The sequence below is a fragment of the Talpa europaea genome, assembly GCF_964194135.1.
Source record: "Talpa europaea genome assembly, chromosome: 9".
NCBI lineage: Eukaryota > Metazoa > Chordata > Mammalia > Eulipotyphla > Talpidae > Talpa > Talpa europaea.
Window position 1 is genome coordinate 8,023,851 of NC_140076.1, and position 23,823 is coordinate 8,047,673.

Genomic DNA, 23,823 nt, shown 5'->3' on the forward strand with positions numbered 1-23,823 from the left:
CCTAATTAAAAGACAAAGAATTTAAGCCAGGATAGATAATCAGGTTTGGTTTGTTTTTCTTCTAAAAATAAATCTCATATAAAAAGGAAATTTGGAAAGTGACTGTTATATGAGATCCTGCACCCTGCGATTCTGTCTGCAGGTCTCCTGTTCCCATCTGTCCCAGGTGTTTGCTGTGCGGGTGCTCAAAATTAATTTCTTTCCAAGTTCTAGTGAAAATCTGTTGAAATTGACATACTGCTTCATGTACATAAGAGAATGAAAGAAACTGACAAAAAGTTGGATGTCCAAATTACAGCCACATCCCCCAACTTTGACACTACCAGTGCCTGATTTTAAAGCTGGCAAAGGAATGGAGACTATAACCCTGCATGCTGTGTGGTTTGCGTTGTTAACCCAAGTTTGCTTGTCTGTTTCCTAATTCAAACAGAGCGTCAGAAGCCATGATGCATGTAGTGTGTGTGTACTGCAGCTGGAGTGGGCCCCAGACCAGGTATTTATAGACAACACGTTAAGCCTTCCATCCAGTCCGTCGTCTATGGTCTGAAAGTCTCTGTATCTACAGCAGTTTTGGAATTTAGCTTCTGTCATTCACCACTTCACCTTATTTAATCTAGTTACAACTAGCCTGCGTATATGTTTGTATATGGCCATACATACATATCTAAATGTAATTTCCTACTTAAAATTGTTTCAAGATATTAAAACTGTTCAAGGGCAAAAGATTCCAGAAAAAAACTGTCTCCATCTAACCATTGTTATTATCAAATCAAGAATGTCAACATCACAGCACTCTTATTGGTGATAACTGTGTTGTTTGGGATTTTACAAGTCCCTTTCTTCAAAAAACTAGAAGTCCTTTTTTCACATTGCTGCATACAACCGCCTGGAGTTACAGAGGGGCAGGCGTTTTCATTCTGTTGAAGAAGAACTGGAAACTCAGGCCAAATGACATGTACAGGTACACTAAAGTCAGTAGCATTTTATTCCCCGACAACACAAGCTGAGAGTTTGCTTTTCTCTCTGTCCCTAGCCTGGCAGGTTTTCCACAGAATGTGCTGTTTAGTTTGCTGTCCCTGTATGTGAATGTGGTAAATCTCAGCTTGGGTATATGGGCTGATTTATCAAGAGGAAGAAAGGTGGTCTTTTAAAGTGTCAACCTGGAAATTTATAGGGATTTGCAGGCTGGTTGTAATTAGATACATGGGATTTAATTTCTTCTTTTTCCCTGTAAGGATGGGCTAAAAGCAGGCATAGTTTATTAATATCCATTGTCTTCCTCCTCTTCTCCTGTCCTATAGTACTGACCCAGACCTCCCCTGCTCACCACAGGAAGATGTGCTGCTTTCATAGTCAGTACAAAATACATTGAGGCCGTGTTCACCTTGATCTCACAACAGTAGTTGTAATGGGCATAACAGTGCCAGAAGGCCATTGTCAGACCTCCCCACGTTGCTAAGATGGGGATTTCACTACAGTGCATCTTTTCTTTTTGCAGTAACTCAGAATTGAACCCTCTTTTAGAGTCAGCCTTAGGGATTGATAAATAAAACTAATAACTCTTTCTAGACTAATTAGTATAGTTTGCACTGAGATAAATGCTGTTTTCCAGCTCATCCCTAAACCCTAAGATTGTTTCACGAGAAGTCAGTGGTGGTTTATCTTCTCCAGCTATCAAGCTGTGTTGGATTAGAATTATTTAGAGCCATTTGAATCATAACTGCACTGCCTCGTGGCTTCTTAAGTCAATATCAACCCCCACATTGGATGTTAATAACGTTCAGCATGACACATTGGCGTTGTTCTTGCGCTAACAGATATTGTGAAGTCATTTTTGTTAACAGTCTTGAGCTGAAGATCTTATATTGCATAGAGGTCAGTTTTTAACTGGATTGGTGGCAAAAGGAGAATTAAAACTGGTGTTTAATGACTTCATGGTGTCTACACTATGGTAATGTTTAATACTGTCATCTTGTGTGAGTGAACAGTAAATTGCAATAAATCTAAATTATCATTGCCTGTCAGAAAACTATTATGAACCATCTCCCTCCACTGTTCAGTCCCCACACCCAATTCCCTTAAAGTGTTTAAATGTGCTTTCTCTTAGATGTACTATGTGATAAAGTAGCTTTTAAAAGTTGCATTATTTGGTTAGATGATTGGGTTTAATCTGTATGATCTTTAGCTTTATTTTTATTTTCTCAATCAATGCTCACATTCAGCAAATTCATATAGAAGTATCATGTTTGCTTCTCTGTTCTCTGGAGCTTCCCAAGCATTACATTCTTTCCTCTCTTTATAACTCTCACCCTGTCCCAAATATATTTGGACTTCTCGTTTATAATATCTGTTTACATTTGAAACGCTGAATGCATTGGCAGGAGAATGAGTCTTGTGCAGAGATTCCCAAAATCACTTGAATTTATTGAAAATGCTAATTCTTTGGTTTGTTCCTAAGGATGGGGCCCCAGAATCTGCATGCTTCGCAGATGGCCCAGGTAATTTTAGGACAAATACTAATGAGAACACACTTAGAGAAACTATTGTGGACTACTGACCTCACTGAGAATAAAGATACACAAATGTCTGTCAGTCTTGAGCACTCACCAGCCAGTATGTGGATGCTTATTAAGTTACTCAAGTTAAAATACTGAATTATAATATGCCTGTCTTCTTAAGAACATGCTGCTGCTTTTTTCTGGTGCTGTGATGTTAAATTGTCTACCACAGTGAGAATGGCTCTTGCATAGGCTGTGACTATAAGACTTGCCTTTAAGGACCTGATTTTGTTTTACCCTGCTTAGATATGTGTCCTGTGATGATTCACTCACTTTTGCAACATACTAATTAATTTGTTTTTCTTTCCGTTTTGTTCCATTTAGAGAAAAGCGGTAAAGAAACTACCTCACTGGGAATGTCATCATTACCAACTTCAGATGGATTTAACCATCCAGCCCATCCTTCAGGACAGAGTCCTGAGTTTGGTGATCCTGCAAGTCTTGCTCACTCTGTCTCTGCTTCAGTCTGCCCTACCAAGCCCAGTGACCCAGACAGCCTTGAACCGAAAGCTAGGAAGACTTTGAAGCCTTCAGCTGAATTCCAGATGACCTCTGAAACGAAAGCACATCTCTCTCTGCAGGACCTTTCTGACGGTGTTTCTTCAGCAGACAGCACTCCAGAATACCAGAGTCCAGCTACGCCTTCACAGAACTCATCCGAAGAAGCCATTGTCGCTGATAATCGGGAGGCGTCTCCTGCTGAAAGAAGTACCCAGGGCTTCAAGGCTCATCTCCACGTGAGACAGGAAGCTAGTTTATCTGTCACAGCTACCAGGGTGGAAAAATCACAGAGGTTTCTAGGTGAAATGGGTTGGCATCCAGAATATCAGAGCCTGATTCAAGAGAACAGCCTTCAGCAGCACGAAGAAGCAGGGAGTAAACAGCATGAGGTTGTACAACAGAATGTGCCACGTGATCATGAACACCCGTATAGCACAGGGGACCTTGATATTCCTGGAGAGAAGCGACAGAATCAACAAAAAAATGTTGACTTGGAAGCTACAGTGAAGGGAGATAGGCTGCAGCAGAATGTGGAGCTTCCAGGTACAGAGAAAAATACTCTACATCCAGGATGCTTTGGATGCTCAAATTCGGAAACACTTATGGACGTAGATGTGGTCGAACAGTCCCTTGCTGCTGTGCTTAATTCAGCAGGCAGTCAGAAGGCCAATGTCAAGAACATTGGTTCATCTGACCTCCCTTTAGATAATCCTGTGATGGAGGTAGAAATGTCAAAATGTAACTCTTCATCTGAAATTTTGAGTAATTCTACTTCCATTCAGGATTTACAGCTCCCAGAAAGTAATGCTGAAATGTCTGCAACAAAGAGAGAGTGTGGGAATTGCTCCCCTTCCCTAAGTCTTGGTGGCAGTTGTCAGTCCTCTGCGGAGTCAGCAGAGGAATCCTGCTCATCTGTAACGGCAGCCTTGAAGGAACTTCATGAACTTTTGGTCACTAGTAGTAAACTAGCCTCAGAAAGCACATCTGAAGATGTGGTCTGTCAGTCAGAAACAGTAGCGGAGGACCAAACAGGTATTGAGAACCTTTCTGAAAGATGGGCCCCAAATGAGCCTCTTACAGCTACCCCGAATGAACAGTGTTCACAGGTCTCCATTCATCAGACCATATCTGTATCAGTGAAGGCAGAAAAGTTAACAGATACTTCAACTGGCGCTGGGATAAAGAGTGTAGAAAACATTAATTTCATGGGTCCAGGTGATGGCCTATTAACTGATAAGGAAAGTGTCCCCAAGTCTAGGGAATCAATTAAGGAGAGCAGTTCTGTCACCGTAGCCTCAGCTAAAATGTCTAATCAGTTACACTACACCTTAGGTGTAGAAATTTCACCCAAACTTTTAGCAGGTGAGGAGGCTGCACTTAATCAAACTGCTGAGCAAACCAAGTCCTTGTCATCCAGTTTCATGTTGGTTAAAGACATGGGTCAGGGCACAGAGAATCCAGTGACAGGCAGGCCTGAAGCCACAGAAGACATCTGTCCTGAAGCTGCAGGGCCACTTCTTGAATTGGAACCACCTACCAGCCGTCCGTCAAGCCCCGCCATCCTGCCACCGCTGGTTGTTCCCGCCGCAGACATTGACCGGATTCTCCGGGCCGGCTTCACCTTGCAGGAAGCGCTTGGAGCTCTGCGTCGAGTTGGTGGAAATGCAGACCTTGCACTTCTTGTTTTGCTAGCAAAGAACATTGTAGTTCCTACATAACCATGGAAAAGTGGGCTGGACTGTACTCCATTCCCTTCAAAAAAAGAAAAAAAAGATAATATATATACACACACACATAAGCACTCACCACATACACAGTATATGTAGAACCTGCAAGCAGAATGTTGAGCCAGATTTTTTTTAAAGATTTTTTTCGGCCAAAGTAATTTATGATCTCTTGTCTGATGAATTTGTCTATTTGTTAAAATTTTGGGCCTTTTTAAATGTTTGGCGATGTGTGCATACAAAAGCTTTTTATTCTCACTGAGATGATGTATTCTGGAATAAAAGTAATGGCTTTGTGTATAGCATACCATTTTAGAATGAGAGTAAATGCTTTGAAAAACAGAAGCCATAAGAAATCCCACCACCCATGCAGCTAAAAGCAGGTCAGCTCCGCGCTGGGCTGTGTCTGTGCTGTAGGCGCGGTCCGGCTTGTTGGCTTCGTCATCACTACAAACTTGACCACATAGTTTGCTGTTTGGAATTATATCCAATGCTCTGTGTAGTATGATTCATCAATTATAACAGGAAATTGAAGAATAATTGAATTATCTCCTAGAGTGGTATGTTTTTTATTTGTGTGGTTAGGACTTGACATTTTAGTGGGGTGAGGGGGAGGGTTTAAAACTTGGGCTGCTTTGTGCATCACTGGCTGCTGCATGGATTGCCAAATGTCTTGGGTGGGATATTGTGGGGGGATTGACTTTAGCGTGAAACACGGTGCTATCCAGATTTAAAAAATGAAAAAAAATTCATTTGCTTATGTCTTGGTATTGTTGCAAGAACTGTGAGTGAAAAATAATGGCCTCAAACACTGGAATTTACTAGAGATTGGGTTGCCAGCATCTCAGTGATCACGTCTCAGCTCCTCGCGACAATGGTGAACTAAAGTTCAGCTGATGGGTTGATTGCCAGCAATTTATTTCCTTTCTAACTCACCTTCTAGGAAGTTGGAAAGCTCAATTTGAGCAGTGATCTGAATGAAATACTGACGCACAATAACCTAGTCATGGGTTCATCTTGGTGCTTGGAATGGCCAGTCTGTCTGGTGAGTGTCCTTCATGGCGATGGAATAGTAGTTGCAGTTTCTGACTCAAGTGGCCTTGGTAGAGTTTTTCCATCCCTTTCTTTCCTCAGGAGTTTTTTTTTGTTTTTTTTGTTTTTTTTTTTTTAAGCAAGACTCGTCACATTTGTGTTTACCATGTCAAGTCAGAGTGGGGCATAGTGTATAGGTGTATTTATTGTGGCCTTTTTTTATATGAGGACTTGCCCTTGGAAATCACTGTCCTGTGGGCCCCACTGTGCAATAATCCTACTGGGTTGACTCTTCTAGGTGATTTTTTCCTTGGAAAATAAGCTCTCTCATGTACTTAGCAGGAATCTGAAATCTTGGTTTTACTGAAAAGAAGTCTGAGTGATCATTCCTGATTTCAGATTCATAGTTTGTATTTGTTCAAACAGAAGCTTCAAAGGGGTGATTTGTGAACTCAGTGTTTAATGATTTTTGGCTAACAGTCTGATTGAAAAATGATTCTTCCCATCAAAATTTAAGTCACTGAGCACAATCAGAACAGAGGCTCATATCTCAGGAGTTTTTGGAATTTTAATTTGGGGACACTTAGAGACATTGTCTTCTACTCTGTTCCACCTTATTTCTTTGTGCTCTATGTAGTTTGTGTTTTGTGAGGCGGTAATGATGTGACAGAAAGTCACATAGCTTTACCACGATCCTCTGAAGCTCAGAAATGGTCGATAGGAGTTGTCGTGTACTGTTTTCAAGGGGTTGCTCAAAACAGCAGTTCAGCCAGATTGTCTGGAAAATGTTTTTAGACAATCACATGTAGACCCTTCTGCCTGCCCTACACCAAAGATGTAAGATGCACTAAGAAACTGCTTATAGGATTTCTGTCAAGCGACTCTTAGAGCTGTGATTGTAACTAAGTAGTTGGTGCTATGACTGAAGCGAAATCTAGTGGACCCCTCTACTTGCTTTATGGGTGGTGATTGGGGATTTTTTCTAAGTTTATAAATCTGGAGGTCCTCAGAGTGGGGTGGGTGTGGAATGGGGGGGACTTGTCAGTGACAGTAGACTCCTCCAATAAAGGGCTTCTGTGTGAAGAGGGGCCCCAGAGTCTGTGTGTGGATAGTGGGGCACACTGCTGGAAGACTTGGCCATTGGATTTTCAAGGTGTGGAGATTTGAGAAGCAATCCCAAGTGGTGCCTGGGTTATCAGTCCAGAAAAGTTTCATTGCAATAGCTTTGTGTGTGTGTGTGTGTGTGTGTGTGTGTATTTATTTTCAGGCGAAAATTGTCTAGGCCTACAGTTGTACATATATTTCTTGTTAGAAATCCTTTGACTGAGCTTTTAACCCACTTGCCAAATAACTTTGTCCTTTTTCATCATTTATTTTTCAATGTATGATTGCTTTTGATATTTAAATCTTACTTCCTGTCCATCATTTGTATGAAAGGAAAGTTATGTTATTAGGATTTTGAACCATTTTTAAATTTAGCATTCTAGAACACAAAGGTATTTAGAGAACATGAACCTTAAATTTTTATTCACATTGCAGAAATTAGAGATTAATTTCTCCATAAATAAGATCAAATCATTGTGAACTCCTGGTTGTCAACAGAACTGATGATGGCCAGCTATGACCAGTGTGGACATTTCTGTGGTCAGCACTAACCTGCAAGGATAGTCTCTCTTCTTCACCAGGAAGTAGGGGTTGTCCTGTGTAACTTCTGCAGTTGCCCTTAACTTGGTTCCTATGTCCGAGAATGTATTTGGCGCCCAGTCAGCTCCACGTAGGCTCTAGGTTCTGCCCATTTTGTTGGGAAAGTGTTACTTCCCCCTTGCACCTGTTTAGGCATCCAGACATCAGCCAGTGGCCTTCATCTCACAGTTTGGGCTTTAGCCACTAACACACAAGATTACCAGTTGGCTTGCCGGAGGAAGCTGGGTAGATGGTGGGTAGGCGTTAAAATTGTTTGCCTTGCAGCCTACAAAACCTTCCAGAGCTCGCCTTGTCTGTGTGTACCAAAAGGAGAGAGACACCTTGCGTTTCTCTGAAAGCATTTCTCCAGCATAAAAAAAGATAGATGGGACTTTGTTTTTTGATAACCAGTTAAAGTGGAATCTATCTGCCTTCCCACAGCTTTCTGTATCTAGTAAAAGCCATAAAAACGCGGGTGGTTTTGACTTTTTAGCTTATGTGTGTATATACATGTGTGGTTGACAAATATGCTAGTGTTCATTTTACATAAATTAAAAAGCAGACCTTTTTCCTTCTATAGGTATATCCTGAGGGCGGCTTCTCTCCCGCCCTGTGTGTTAACAGTAGCTCTGCAGCTCAGCTGGCCAGGAGAATTGCAAAACATTCTTGTTTCCTTTTCCTACCTATTTCCCCCTGCAGTGAGGGTGAGCTGAGCAATGAAACTGCTCCACGTTTCAACTTCTTTATCGCTGGTGACTTACCTTAAGGCCTGCTAACGGGGCTGTGCATCCCACCATAAAATACCAAAAAGCCAGATTTCTCCTGTGATTTTAGTCTAAATCTGTGGCTGAATCAGAAAGAAACAGAAATTGATGTCAGGAGTTTACCTCCCTAGAAGATTAATGTCACCTCTCATGTTAGGAGTTCTAGAAAATTGAAAAAAGTAGGGGGTTTTACCCTGAAACAATTAAAAATGTCAATTCTTAACAGTGAATTACAGAGCACATCCTTGAGAACTGGAAACACGTGCTCACGGCTCAAGTTCCATACCTTCGTTGTCCTCCGATCAGTGTTACTAGGAGCTCAATGAATAGGAGTGAACCTTTGATGTGCTTGATTTTCTTTTGTGCCTTAGTTTCTCTAAATTGCAGAGGCATCAAATTTTGGTGGGGAATAAAAGTGCAAGTATCAGGGGGAAGTTTGTAAATGGCCCTGGAGGTATTGATTCAGAATTAACCTGTACCACTAAGTCATATTTACCCAGGTGGAAGGATGGTAAGGAATTTTGGCATCCAGTACCAAAAAATAAATGGTTTCTAGATGTTCAGGATATACTTTGTTCTATCAGTATAGTGGGTAAGGCAGAGATGGTCAAGTAAATTTTATATATTTAAGCAGAATATCGGTACTCTTTTTTTTTTTTTTTCTTTTAAGGCTATGCAGTATGAGTCTTTGAACAAGAATTCATGGATTCATTCACCAAATATCAAGTGCCTCTGTGCCGGGCACTGGTGAGCACTGGAAGTTCAGGGGAGACCAAAACATTGGAACCCAAGAGCAAGGTCTAGTTCGCCCGTTAGCATGTTCATATAAAAGTCATACCAGGGTGATTTAGTTCAAATTCAGAGACGACTGGGGAAATCAGGCTCAAAATGGAATGAGATGCGGTAAACCTAAAACAGCACTTTAAAAAAAAAATTCTAATGGAATCAGAGGAGGCAATCAAAATGTTCTAACATTTGGTAGAAATACTTGCACAGATGAGGTATTCAGATCAATTTATACTGGTTTGGAAGGATGAGATTGGAAATTGGGCAAAAGTGCAAATTGCAAAATGGATCCTAAATCTGCACCAGGGACAGCTTCCCGTCAGGACGGCCTTCCTGCAGGGTACACTGCATCTCCCCTGGTCTCCCTTTGAGCACAGGTGGTCAGGGATACTGGCCAGCTGCACCACCGAATTTAGCAGAGGATTCTGCAGGATTTGCTATTTTAAAGCAGCTGAGTTCAAGATGGGGAAAAGGAGAATTAACCCACTATTTAAAATGCCACGATGATGTAATCCCGAAGCATACAAACAAAATTTGTGGACCTTAACTGCTAGTGACTTAGGTTTGCCGTTAGAAAACTCCAAAAAGATTTATCAATTCTGTATTGGTGATTGGTCATCTAGGCCCTCGGGCTATAGAAAATGACAGGATACTGATAGGTTTTAGGGCATTGTCTTCTGGAGTGACTTGGCACAGAAAATGGTTCAAGGCTTTTAGGGATTAGAGCATGTTCATTAAACTAAAGGAAACTTTCCTCTTCTGTACCTAAAAAAAGAGTTAAGCAAACTAAAGACCTGGGGTGATGTGGAATACAGAATTAGGAAAAGCTTTTACAGAACAATATTTCTTCAAGTGTCTACCATAAGAAAGTTTTCATTAGCAGACTTGGAGGTGAGGTATTTTTCCCAGGGAAAAGACACCTCTGATGGGAAATGATTTTGTTTACCACAGATTGGGTTGACACACAACCTTGAATGAATGCATGTGTGTCTTAACGGAAGGTAGACCTCGATCTCCCTGCCAGAGGTGGTCAGCTCAGCTTGTTCCCGATTCCTGCAGTCTGAGATTACCTGATGCTGACCAGGCTGACTTTTTCTTCCCTGAAGGCCCTGTAGCTTTCTGAGTTTATGCAACCTGAGACCTTTCCCTGTGAATGACTCCGTTTCCACCTCTAGTCTCCCGATCATCCTTTTGAAATAGTTCTGGTGATAGAGCCATTCAGCAGACTGATTGCATTTGCTAATTTCCACTGTGTACCAACGATGAGAAGGATTTGTTTGCTCTTGTTTACTCAGAACCGCATCCTCATGGCAAGTTGGGCTAATGGCCTTTGCACTCAAGGTTTGTTTACCAATTTTGTAGCCATACTTGGCAAATTTTAGCAAGTAGAATCCCCTCTTTCCCTTTCCTTCCGGTTCATCCTTGCAGTTGCTCCTGTATTGCTTTCCTGAATATTCTTTAAGCTTTGAGACTACTGCATCTTCCAAGAAGAACTAAGCTGATGGGCAAAATAGGCTTGCCAGCAGCTCAGTCACTCCCGTGATGCTTTGGTTTCGAGAGTTAGGAAAACTCTGAGGACTTAAGGGAACCAAACTCAGGAACCCCAAAGTTGGTTGCATTGTGCCACTGGTTTCGGGGCTGGGCATCGGACCTGTCCGCAGCTGAGGGAACTAGATACATTCGGTTTGAGTTTCTGTCCCATGCTGAAATGTAAGTCAGCCCTAAATAATCGAAACACTTTATTTTTTTTTTTAATAGGAACTTTCTGAAGAAAATGTGATGTGTAAAACATTTGATATTTAAGACAATAAAGTTTTTATCCTAAGACTCCTGTTGGGTCTTTTTTTTTTTTTTAAATATGTGATTACTTTTGTCCTTGTTTATCTCCCTGCCCCTTTAAATAACTTATGCTTAAATCCAGGCACTGTGGCTTGTGACCGTGTGCTTTAACCCCACCAGAAATGGGCATCTCCAAGTCATGAAGTAACATCCAGATAACATTGCTGGAGGACAGCTATCTGCTGAGGCGGACGATGGACATCCTGTGACTGTGAGCAGCGGGGGCACAGCAATGGAAGACGCAGTGGCAGGCTTGCTAGGTTCAATTCCAGCTTCGCTGCTTGCTGGCTATGTGACCAGTTAAGTTGCCTAAACTTTCTGGCCTCGGTTTCTTTTTCTGTAAAGTGGCATTGTGGCAGGGGTGGCAGGAGTTTTAGACAATACATGTAAAGTGCTTAGAACAGTACCTGGCACATGTGCTCATTAGATATTAGCTAGTAGGCTAACATCATATAAGGGATTCGAGAATGCAAAGTTGGAGTTTCCAGAAATTGTACAGTTTTAAGTCTGATGTGGGAAGGCCACTGCTCCGTGCAGCCCATCACTCAGGGTCCTAGGACACTGCTCCCTTCAACATGTAACTTCCAAGATGACATGCACATCCAGCTTGACATACCAAGAAAAGAGCATGACGGTTGTTGATGGGAGTTTTCATACCAGGCCTGAAAGTGGTGTATACCTGTAGTTGATTGGCTGGAGCTCAGTCACGTGGCCACATCGAACGCCACAGAAGGTGGAGCATAATGCACCTGTGTGCACAAGGGGAGCTTTGTTCGGTGATAAGCTGCCAATCCTTCCTGTTAACATCACATAGACCACGCCTGCCCTTTCCTCCAAGGGCATGGGCCTCATATCTCAGCGTGCATTGAGCTGACCTCAAAGTCCAGAGTCCATTGAGATGCGCTGTCCTCGCCCTCAGGTCTTGATCATGACTGTTCATGGTCTGGCAGACTCTGCACTAGGGAATGTTACCTGTGCCTACCACATGTGGTGCTGGGGCAGGGAGAGAACAGCTCCCCTGGCAAATCCCATTCAAAAAACGGAAGAACAAAAAATGCAAGTCACTGGCCCCAACAATTAGGACATCCTGCCTGCAGATGATGTGAAGAAGTCGGGGAAGCTCCTCTAAGAGTCTAATTACCTTCTTTTCCATTGTCTGTGGCCCCATCTGAAGTGTCAGTCTGCCCTCCTCTGGCACTGTGTGCAGCTCTCCTAGCTTCCTGGTCAGACACAGCTGGGGCCCTGAGGTTGGGGAAGAGTCCATGGCTTGAAATTGATTTGTAGATTCTTCAGCAAAACAGTTTCCTCACTAACAGTTGGCTTCCGATCTATCTGCTCCAGTCAATTCTGCATGCCAGTAACCACACTCAAGTACCACTCTAAACAACCCCCAAGCCTGATGACGTATCTTAAGTTCATCTGAAACAGGTTTTCTGCTACAGAGCTGAGTCTTACTGAGACTGGGCGTTCAAAGCCTACTTTTTTTTTTTAAGATTGATTTATTTATGCATACAAGAGCTAGGGTGTAGGTCAGAAGTGCGGGGTGTGAGAGGATTTCACCAGAGACAGAGTGGGGAGCAGAACAGGCGAATCTACTGAAATACACAGCGGGGGAGACAGGAGAAATCTGCTGCGCCATGTGTTAGCTCCCTAGCCAGGAATCAACCTCTTTTTTTTTTTTTTAAAGATTTAATTTATTTATTTATACATGCACTGGGTACAGTCAGAAGCGTGGGAGGGTGAGAGAATTCACCAGAGCCAGAGCGGGGAGCAGAGCAGGCAGAAGGACCGAAGTACACTGCTGAGGGGAGCAGCGGGCGGCAGGAGAGGTCTGCGCGCCATGTGGGACCCTCTTCCGGTGGCCAGGGAGCAGCCGGGGATTGAACCGGCACCGCAGAGGCTGCGGGCATCTTCGCAACCCAGCGCTCAACCGCTGCGCCACCGGGGAGGCCCGGGAATCAACCTCTTGCAGTGGCTGCTGTAGCTTCGTAGTGCTGAGACTTAAACACTTGCACCACGAGGGAGGCCCTTCAAAGACTACTTTAGCTCCCATAATCTGAAATCTAAAACAAGGATGCCAACGTTTTTTTTTTTTTTTTTTTTCCCCTAAAGATTGTGCCTCCCTGGTAGCGCAAGGGGTTAAGCATCAGCACTATGAAGCTGTCATCAGTCACTGCAGCACTCCAACCAGGGAGCTGACCCACATGGCGCAGCAGACCTCTCCTGTCTGGCCCGCTGCTCCCCTCAGCAGTGTATTTCAGTAGATCCACCTGTTCTGCTCCCCACTCTGTCTCTGGTGAATCCATTCACCCCCAACTCCGCTGGCCTACACCTCAACTCTTGTATGCATAAATGAATCCTTTTTTAAAAAAACCATTTTGAGACTCCTAAGTGAAGCGGGAACACCCTGGGGTGTTAAAAAGAACAATGTGGGGCCTCCCTGGTGGCGCAGTGGTTGAGCGCTGGGTTGCAAAGGTGCCTGCGGCCTCTGGGGCGACGGTTCGATCCCCGGCTGCTCCCCGGCCATGGGAGGAGGGTCCCACATGGCGTGCAGACCTCTCCTGCCGCCCGCTGCTCCCCTCAGCAGTGTACTTCGGTCCTTCTGCCTGCTCTGCTCCCTGCTCTGGCTCTGGTGAATTCTCTCACCCTCCCGCGCTTCTGACTGTACCCAGTGCTTGTATAAACAAAACAAACAAACAAACAAATAAATAAATAAAACATGCCTCTATTAAAAAAAAAAAGAAGAAGAATGTGAAGTCATTGCTTTGTGTGGGCCCTGATTTAAATGTACGTGGGCTGGCAGGGGATGTAAGGGGGATGGCATAGATCTGCCCTTCCTCGTTCTACTACCCTCCTTGACTATGTAAAAAAAAACAATGTGAGCAAAGGCTATTCTAGGGAAAGAAGTAATACATTTATCCATTTCTGCCATTTTTCAGATCTTAAATTTGAAATGAGATGTACTTGATAGGAAGAGTTCAGATTTATTGTGAAAAAATTGTGAGACATTAGTTATTAGTGGAAATAATTATCAGTCATTGGCACAGAGAAAGAATGGCCTCTTGATTAAAAAAAAAGACTAAGTATCAGGCAAGTAAATGCACTGAGGAGCTTATGGCAGGAAACTGTATCTATAAACTTGGAGGAAGAAAATGTAAGAAATGGGTAGATATCCATTTAAACGTACAAATACAAAGAAATAGAAACAATGAGTTCCAAAAGAACATGATTCTAAACCTCCAAGTATGCAGTAAGAAGGGCATGTTGCCATTTTACATAAAGGACGAAATTGTCCCCAGAAACCGATTCCCTACTCAGAGCTACCCACGCACTAATGGGGTTAGTGAACCCTACCAATCCTTACCGATGGACTTTCTCCTCAAGTAAATGTTAGAGCCTGGTCTGACTTGGTTCCTCCTAGAGTTACTGAAAGCCAACGTTTTCCCTATTCTGTTTCCGGTGTCTGAAATGAAAATGCCCTGAGTCTGGAATTCTCCACCCTCCCACCCACCCGCCTTGCCCTCTCGCAGTCTCCCTCTGAGAAGCTCATGGCCGCCTCATCTTTGCATTTGCCCACTCCAAACCTTGGTCCTTCCTGTCACACCTACCTGGTCCCAGGCACCACTCCTCCACCTGCTGCCTCAGGTCTCCCTGCTCCGCCGTCTCCACCTATGTTCTGTTCTCAGCACGCTGGCCAGCAGGATCCTGTTCAATGAGGAAATGACTCTCCTTAAAACTCTCCCACAGGGGGCCTCCTGGTGGCCTAGGTGTCAAGTCTCAGCGCTATCACCACTACGGCCTGAGTTTGATCCCCAATAGGGAGCTGACCCACATAGGGTGCAACAGGCCTCTCCTGTCTCCCTGCTCCCCTCAGCAGTGTATTTCAGTGGCACCTGCCAGTTCTGCTTCCCACTCTGTCTCTGGTGAGTCCTCTCACCCCACCCCCTTATACCTCTGGCCTACACCCCAGCTCTTGTATGCATAAATAAATAAATCTTTAAAAATAAATAAATAAACCCACATGGAAGATCAATTGGGAAACTAGCAAGCGGCATCCCTCTGCTAATGGCCATATCCCATCCATTATCTCTCTAGAACAAAAAGGCCCAAGTCAGTAGTAAAGAGACACAGCCTTAATAGTTGGCCTATTTCTGTCCTTTTCCTTTTGGGCCAGCTAGACATTTTTCAGCATCCCTACTGAATTAAAAATTAACCAGACACTATTAATCCAATAAACGGTGAACGCCATAACCCTTGGTACTGGAAAAACAATGTGGAATGGGCTGAGCAAAGCTGTGCATTCCCAGGGAACTCACATGATAGCAGTTTTGTTGAAGAGTGACAGCAATGCCAGGGAGTAGTAAGATCTACTGTGAAAATATGCTAGATTGGCTTGCTGGGAGGTCCTAGAAGTGACTCACTGTTGAGTGATTGAAGGGAGAGTTCTTCTGAGAAGTGAGCATTTCTGTTGAGACCTGAGTCTTCCGTCAGGTGAGCACTCAGGATATGTGATGTTAGGCCAGGCTAAGGGAACAGAGAGGCCGAAAGTTCCAACATTGTATTACAGCAGACATTTTTACCTTACATCTTGCCTATGTTGCAATCCAAAATACGTGTTCCTGGTGGTTGGGCAACTCGCCTCCCTGCAGTGATTCAGGGAACCAGACTCTTAACCTCCCCTGTGTTTCATCTTACCTAGTGGAAGAAAAAACAGCAGGCAGTTGGCCCCCCACTCACCTCCAAGTCCAGAAGCAGATCACTTGATTTCTGCTCATGGTCTCGCCAGTGGGTGAGAACTTGATCATCTGCAAAGAAGACTGGGAATCATAGTCTTGTGCTGTCACTGTGGAAAGAACAGATTTTGGCCAACAGTTAGAAGCCTCTGCCACACTGGGGAAGCACATTTCCAGCAAAGGTCCTCTGCTGAGACCCCACCAGCATGTTCGCCAAACAGAAGGTTGGTGGGAATCTGTGCCCACTGATAGAGAGATGAAGAGATGGGGGGAGAGGGACTGGGGGAGAAGGGTTGGGAGGGTGGGTAGTAGGGATGGTGGGAGAAAGGCTATGCCAGACCATCAGATCACCTAAGGCCCCAGAGGTCAGGGAAAAGAGTGTGGGTGTCATTCCAAATGCCAGGACAGGAAGCTGTTGGAGGTTTTGTGATATTCCAGTTTTCACCAACCCATCTTACTGACCTGACAGTAACGAGGAAGGAAACTTCCAATAAAATCACCTGCTAAATCGGCCTTATTCTGGTTTACCCACTCCAGAGTTATAGATCTCTGCCTTTGAAGTGCTAGAGATGGAGAGGGAGGGGGACAGACCACTGCTGCCGTGAGCAACCAGCTCCTACTCGCTCCCCCTCTCTGATGGGGTTCAGCTTCCCGAAGCTGACGGCCAAGGAGATATTTCCTCCATCCTCTGGACACACAAATGTATTTACCTTGAGTACTTGGGGGGTAGGGGAGGAATTATTTCCTTAAACCATCCTCCACATTTTTTTTAAATCCCAGCCAATGAAATTTTTTTTAAAGATTTATTTTTTTATTTATGCATAAAAGAGTTGGGGTATAGGCCAGAGATGGGGGTAGGAATGAGAGGATTCACCAGAGACAGAGTGGGGAGCAGAATGGGCAGATTGACTGAACTACACTGCTGAGGGGAGAAGCTGGGAGACAGGAGAGGTCTGCAGCGCCAAGTGGTTCAGCTCCCTGGCCGGGGATCGAACTCATGCTGCAGTGGTTGATGATAGCTTGATAATGCTGAGACTTAACCCCTTGTACCACCAGGGAGGCCCCAGCCAATGAACTTTTAAGAATGTGGCAGGATGAAGCTGCCAGGATTTTGTCCTCTCTGAGGCAGTACCCATCACTGGTAAGAAGAGTAAAGGAGACCAGAGGGCCAGATCTCTCTCTGAACACGCCTTCCTTCCCAACTTCTTCCCACATTCCCTCTGATGGATTTTAGCTGTAGAGACTTAAGTGAAAACAATATTTAAAAAAAAGGTGGGGGCCTCCCTGGTGGCGCAAGGGGTTAAGCACAGCGCTATGAAGCTGTCTGCAACCTCTGCAGCACGAGTTCAATCCCCGACCGGCCAGGGAGAAACCACATGGTGAGGCAGACTTCTGTCTCATCCGCTGCTCCCCTCAGCAGTGTATTTCAGTCAGTCTGCCTGTTCTGCTCCCCACTCTGTCTCTGGTGAATCCTCTCCTCCCTGCCCCCCCGCATCTCTTGCCTGTACCCCAGCTCTTGTATGCATAAATAAATAAATCTTTTTTTTTTTGAAAAAAAAAAAAAGGAACAGAATCATTTTTCCTGTGTCACTGATCTGGAAACTAAGACAGGGTAACTTGCCCAAGGGCCTCGTGTGAGTCAGTTGAGGCTATTGACTCGTGATGCCTGAGTCTCATGCACTTCCCACGTGATTCCCAGAGTCTTGGGCAATAAGTTAAAAGGCTTAAATAACTCCCAGTGACAGAATAGACAGGCACCCTCGGATATTTTGGGGTTTGGGAGTTGCCTTGGTTTTTTTTTTTACAATTTATTTATGCATACAAGAATTGGGGTACAGGCCAGAGGTGTGGAGGGGTGAGAGCATTCACCAGAGTCAGAGCGGGGAGCAGAACAGGCAGACTGACTGAAATACACTGCGGAAAGGGGGCAGCAGGTGGGCAGCGGGTGAGTCAGGAGAAGTCTGCTGCCCCGTGTGGGGGTCACCTCCTTGGCCGGGGATCGAACTTGTGCTACAGTGGCTGTGGATAGCTTCACACTGCTGTGCTTAACCCTTTGTGCCACCAGGGAGGCCCAGGAGTTGCCTTGTTTTTGACAGGCAAGGATGGATTCCATAATTGAGCTCTGGGCATGGGGCAGTTTCTGCAAAGGAGCATACACCCTTGGCCCCCTCGCTGCCCCTGCTAGAAGTCCTGCCAGGCCAAAGCGTGCCTCCCTCTCCCAGCGGCTCCCACGCCACTCACATAGGCAGTGGCAGGCAGTGAGAGCGCATGCTCCTGGGCATTGTCAGCAGTTGTGTGTGACCACCCCGTAATGTCTGAAGAGGAGAACAACATGGCAGCTGTGCCTTCTTACATCACAGGTACACAGTCGAGACATAAAAACATCCCTGGAAACTGTCACGTGTCCCAGCATGAGTAACCGTTTATAGAAGGTGGTGCCTGCCAGAAGATGCCACCCAGAAGCTGGCTTGCAATTTGACAGCAGGGAAGAATCTCAAAGCAGGCTGCTGCCACTTCAGGCACAATGGATTCTCAGGAACTAGGGTTGCGTCCACTAGTCCAACAGGTTGGGGTCTGGGTGGAGTTGGAAGGAAGTGCACTGAAGCCATTAGACTGTTCCGTCGAGCCGGCTTTCCTCCTGCTTGCACAAGCACCTTTGGGTACCAGGCTGTTTCTTTCCTCACTCCAAGTAGTGTGTGTTCTGCCCTCAGCCTTTTCCCTACTTGTCCAGTGACTGCAGCCTCTATCCCCACCTGCCATAATATCCTCAGTCCCGCTCCACAGAGTCTGTTAGCTCTGATTTTCCTGAGCTCCATACCAATAAAAAATGCCCCAGGCTTCATTTGCTATAAAGACTAGCTTCTCTCCATGAAGGGGAAGGCCAAGCACCCAGGAGTTCCTAGAAAAAAATGAAAAGGGATTCTTGGCCCAGGAAAGGACAAAAATGGTTTCTGGGGTCCACCTTTTGCTGCATGATTTTAGGCAAATTATTCCCCCTTCCCATAATCTCTTCATCTCTTCAAAAATCGCGTGAGGGCACATGAGGCCAGCATCTGTTAAGCAGGGGGCCTTCCTGGTGGTTCAAGGAGTTAAGATGCAACCTATAAAACTATCACTAGCCACTGAAGCATGCATGAGTTCAATTCCCAGCCAGAGAGCTGCCCACATGGCGCAGCAGACCTCTCCTGACTTGCCCACTGCTCTCCTCAGCAGCGTATTTCAGTAGATCTACCCGTTCTGTTCTCCATTTTGTCTCTGGTGAATCCTCTCACCTCCCACACCTCTGGCCTGTACAGCAGTTCTTGTATGCATAAATTAATCTTTAAAACAAAAAACAAAAAAGCACACATTAAGCAGCTCTGCATGACACATCATCAGCTCTCAACACATCACCACCACCGTTTGTATTAAGAACTCTTGCCTGATATCCTGAGGTGGTAAGAGAATGTCACAATACCTGTTTCTCAAGGAGGTGTTCTCTTTCCTTTTTTTTTTTTAAGATTTATTTATTCATGCATACAAGAGCTGGGGTACAGGCCAGAGATGCAGGGGATGAGAGGATTCACCAGAGACAGAGTGAGGAACAGAACAGGCAGAATAACTGAAATGACCGAAGTACCCTGTTGAGGGGAGCTCCCTGGCAGGGGATTGAACTCGTGCTACAGTGGCTGTGGACAGCTTCACAGGTTGCTTCTTAACCCTTTGCGCCACCAGGGAAGCCTGGCCCTCTTTCCTTTTCTTGACACACCATTTTGTCCCTTCATGCAGTCACCTAAAACAAAAACAAAATGGCTGCCACCATCTTGGGAGTCTCCTTGGGAAACCTGGAGATGGGAAAGGATCTTCTGCATATGTCTGGAGTGGGGTCCATCTAGGATAAGATGTGTGATGAGTGTTCTAGATGGGTGCTAGGGTAACTAGGTCTGGGAGACTGAGGGAGGGGTAGCCTGAACAGAGAAGAGGAAAACTGGGGGGCTGAAGAGAATTGGTGTGTCTTAAGAATACAAAGGGTAGGTCCTCCCTTGCCGTGCAGGTGGTTGAGGCAGCACTGTGTGAAGCTGTCTGCAGCCTCTGCAGTGCCAGGTTCGGTTGGATCACCGCCAGCTGTGGAGATACCCACGTGGCGAGTAGACCTCTTCTGTCTTGCCCGCTGCTCCCCTCAGCAGTGTATTTCAGTCAGTCTGCCTGTTCTGTTCCCCACTCTGTCTCTGGTGAATCTTCTCACCCCCTGCATCTCTGGCCTGTATCCTGGTTCTAGTATAAATAAATAAATCTTTTAAAAAAAATACAAAGGGTGGTGATCATTTCAACATACATATATATGTGTAAGTATGTAAACATATATGTAGAATCATTATATTGTATACCTGAAACTAATATGTCAATTATATCTCAAATTTTAAAGACACTAAAGAAGACATTGACATTTATAAAAAGAATGAACGTGGGGACTGATGGATGTATCAGGAATATATTTAAATGGAGACCAAATGAGTTCAGGAGCCAAGTAGAAGACTGAGCACTTGAAGCGTAAGAGGTTTTGAGAGGGAGTGCGAGGCCATAAGGAGAACTATCCTGGCAGTTTTAGGGCTGAGGGAGTAGAGGCTCTCCGGATATTCAGGCTAGAAGTGGGATAAGGGTAGGGCCACTTAAAAGGGGCCTGGGGAGTGAAGGTGAAGTGAAGAGTGTGTGTTTTGGAGGTGGGGAGGGGCACCGGGGAACTGAAGGGCCCAAAAGTTTAGAACCGGCCTGGGAGGGTGAGCAACAGGGGGGTAGAGGCTCTGGCTTCTCTGGACCCATGAGGGCCAGCTGGCCCGGGAGGGTCCCAGGGCAGAGAATTATGGGCAGGGTGAAGTGGGGGTGCTGGGGTATTTAGGTTGACAAAATCCAGGGGAGCTGGGTCCCTGGACTGAGGAGAGCTGGGGTCTGTGCATTGAAGGATGCAAAATGGCCAGGAGTCCCTGGGCTAAGGAAAGGGAGGGGACAGGTGGAAGCTGTGGGCTGAGGGAGAGAGTTCCTGGACTCTGTGAGGGTCTGTCAGTGTCCACCCAGAGCAAGTGAAGGGTCTCCCCAGACTGTGAGGAAAGGGAGGACTGGGGACAAGGCTCCCAGATCTGTGGGGGCCAATGGGATCCCAGAGGTCTGTGAGCTGAGGAGTCTCAGGGTGGGAGTGAGTGTCTGTGCGCTGCAGGAGATCTTGGAGTCCATTGCCTGGGGTGTCTTTGGGCTGACCAGGGTGGGAGATGGTGGCACAGGTCTGTGGGTGCCTTCAGAATCTGTGAGCTGAGTGGGTCCCTGTGCCTGTGGGTTGAAAGGGTCTCAGGGTCTGTGAGCTGAGGGGGTCAAAGGGTCTGTGGGTTGAGGGGTTCTGGGGTCCCAGGGTCTGTTTGTGAGTTGAGGGCCTCCAGGGGTTTCGTGAGAAGGGCTGTCATGGTTTCTGGCTGAAGGGGTGTCAGGGTCCAGGGGTCTGTGGCTGAGGGTGCTTTGGGGGCCTGTGGGTTGAAATAGTCCCCAGGGTCTGTGAGCTGAGGGGGTCTTGGGGGATCTGTGGGCTGAGGGGTTCTGGGCATCCCCAGGGTCTGTGAACTGAGGGGTCAAAGGGTCTGTGGGCTGAGGGGTCAAAGGGCCTGTGGGCTGAGGGATTGTGGGGTCCCGGGGTCTGTGAGCTGAGCAGGGTCTTGGGGGTTCTATGGGCTGAGGGGTCTGGGTGTCCCCAGGGTCTGTGAGCTGAGGGGGGTCTTGGGGGCTCTGTGGGCTGAGGGGTTCTTGGCGTCCCAGGGTCTGTGAGCTGAGGGGTCAAAGGGCCTGTGGGCTGAGGGGTTGTGGGGTCCCGGGGTCTGTGAGCTGAGGGAGGTCTTGGGGGCTCTGTGGGCTTAGGGGTTCTTGGCGTCCCAAGGTCTGTGAGCTGAGGGGTCAAAGGGCCTGTGGGCTGAGGGGTTCCGGGGTCCGGAGGCTGTGAGCTGAGGGGTCTCGGGGCTCTGTGGGTGGAAACGGCCCGGGGTCTGCGGGCCGAGGGTTTCTGGGGCCCCGGGGCCTGCGCGTTGGGGGCGTCGCGGGGTCTGCGTTTTCCTCAGAGGCGCCGTCCCGGCGTCTGGCCCGCGGGGCGCCGGGGCCGGGTCGGTGGTGAGGGGTCTGGGGCGCCGGCCCGCGGGTCCCGGCTGCGACGGCGCGGAGGGCCGCGAGGTCCGCGGGGTCCGGGGCGCGGGCGCGGCCGGCGTCCCCGCCCGCCCGCCGGCCGAGGCGCCGCCCCGCCTGACATCAGTTCCTGACGCCCCGGCTCCGCGCACGGCCGCGGCCTCCTTCCCCGGCCGCGCTCGGGAGCCGCCGGGCCGCGGCGGAGCGAGGGCCCGGGCGAGGCAGGGCCGGGCGGCGGGCGCCGGGCCCCGCGGCCGGCACGACGGAGCCCCCGCACGGCCGGCGGCAGCGGTTGGCGACGGCCCCGGGCGCCCGGCGCGGGAAGCGGCGGCGGCGGGGCGGCGGCGCCGGCGGCGCCATGGAGCCGCGGGAGGTGAAGGACCGGATCCTGGAGAACATCTCGCTGTCGGTGAAGAAGGTGAGCGCGGCCGCCCCCCGCGGCCGCTCGCCGGGCCGGGTCCCCCCGCGGCCGGGCCGGGGGCCGCCGCCGGGCCGAGGAGGGGCAGCGGCCGGCTCACGTGAGCGCCGCGGCCTCCCTGCTATTTTTAAAGAACAAAGTTGAGGTCAGCCTCCTCGGAGCTTCCAGAAGCCAGGCCGGGGCCCCTCTGGACCCGCCGGGGGCCGCTCTGGGGACCCCCACCCCCACCCCACGATAGGCTTATTGCACAGATTTGATGGAGAACCCGGCCCAGGCACTGTAGTGTGGAGGTGACCCTGGGGACTTGCTGGCACCCCAGGCACCCTGCCGCGGGCGTCCTGGCCAGGGGCATCACCGTCCCAATTCCAGGTAGAAAGGGCTGTTTATGTGTGAGGAAGTCAGCTTCCCTGGACAGGGGTCCCCTGTCAGAAGGCAGAATTCCTAGTCCCAGCACACCAAGCCAGCAGGGACAGTCACTTAAGGAATAAGCTTGGGTTTCTTTTCCTAATTTGAATTCCTGGTTCACCTGATAGTCTCAGAAACTGGGTGTGGGGGGCGGGTGGGGTGGACTCATCAGATTATTTTTATTAGTTCAGGGAGTCAACGATAAGAGAAGGAATTAAATCAACCCTTACCTTCAAGTGGCAATGTTTTTAACCCCACTTAAATTCCTCAGAAGTAGCAAAAGCAAGCCATTTTACCTTTCAGAAAGATGGATGTGGCTTCAAATTATTACAGAGCCAAAATGCTCCCACTAAAATGTTCCTCTCAAGCACAACTGAAAGTGACATTGCAGACACCCAACAAGTTCTGTTTACTTCACTTTCCTAAGCTTTGCTCATGCAAAGGATTGTAGTTTTTGCTTACTCAACCAGACAGGATGAGCAAATCCTTTGTTAAAAAGCAATACATCTTTTGTAATGGAAGAGCAAGGCAAACTGCTGACCTTTCTAATCTAATCTGGACCGATTATGGTTTCAGGTAGGCCAAGTGTTTTTTCTTTGGTTTCCAACAAATGGAGAAAGTCCACGTAGAAAGGGCACACAGGTACACATGGGCACACGGGTACACACGGGCACTCTGACATCTGTGTGAATCTCTGAAGCAGCGGCCCCTTCTGTAAATCAGGCTGCCATTTATGAAGGAGTTGGGTGTGCTTGTCAAGATTCTTATAATGGTATACCTTTGGACAAGCCCAATTTGTTGGGCTATAGTGACAACCAAAGGCACAACTGGCATCAGGGTTGACAGTATGGACTCTGAAGCTGGCTGTCTGGTTGAATGCCCACCCTGCCAGTTACTAACCTTGTAGCCTTAAGGGAGATTCCCTAACTTCTCCAGGCCTCTGTTTTCTAGTGTCTAAAGCAGAGCTAAAAGTAGGATGGTGAGGACTTAATGGAAGTTTGTATGCAGAGTACTTAACATGTTGCTTGACTCAGTGTTAATAAGTTGTCTTGGTCTGTTTGGAGCGCTAGCGCAAATTGCTGTAGATTGAGTGGCTTGTAAACAGCATGAAATTATTTGTCACAATTCTGGATCCTGGAAGTCTGAGGACAGGGCGCCAACACTGAGGTCTGGTAAGAGCTGCCTTCTGTTTCAGGCTGCTCACTTCTCCCTGTGTTCTCACCTGGGGAAGTTGTGTGGGAGCAA

The 23,823-nt window shown here is 47.0% G+C and overlaps 2 protein-coding genes across 3 annotated transcripts in view; both read left to right on the forward strand.

Moving 5' to 3' along the window:
- Positions 1–2,914: 2,914 nt before the first annotated feature.
- RSC1A1 (regulator of solute carriers 1) lies at positions 2,915–4,899 on the forward strand (the record flags this gene model as incomplete). Its single annotated transcript, XM_084242718.1, has 1 exon — positions 2,915–4,899. The coding sequence occupies one exon, from the start codon at positions 2,915–2,917 to the stop codon at positions 4,775–4,777; it is 1,863 nt and encodes a 620-aa protein (XP_084098844.1). The 3' UTR covers positions 4,778–4,899.
- Positions 4,900–22,113: 17,214 nt separating this feature from the next.
- PLEKHM2 (pleckstrin homology and RUN domain containing M2) overlaps positions 22,114–23,823 on the forward strand; it is a gene marked incomplete at its 5' end in the record, with an annotated part of 34,089 nt that continues 32,379 nt past the window's right edge. For both annotated transcript variants that reach the window (XM_084244247.1, XM_084244248.1), the window contains one exon: positions 22,114–22,173. In XM_084244247.1, coding sequence (XP_084100373.1) covers positions 22,114–22,173 — 60 coding nt within the window. The remainder of the gene's footprint in view (positions 22,174–23,823) is intronic.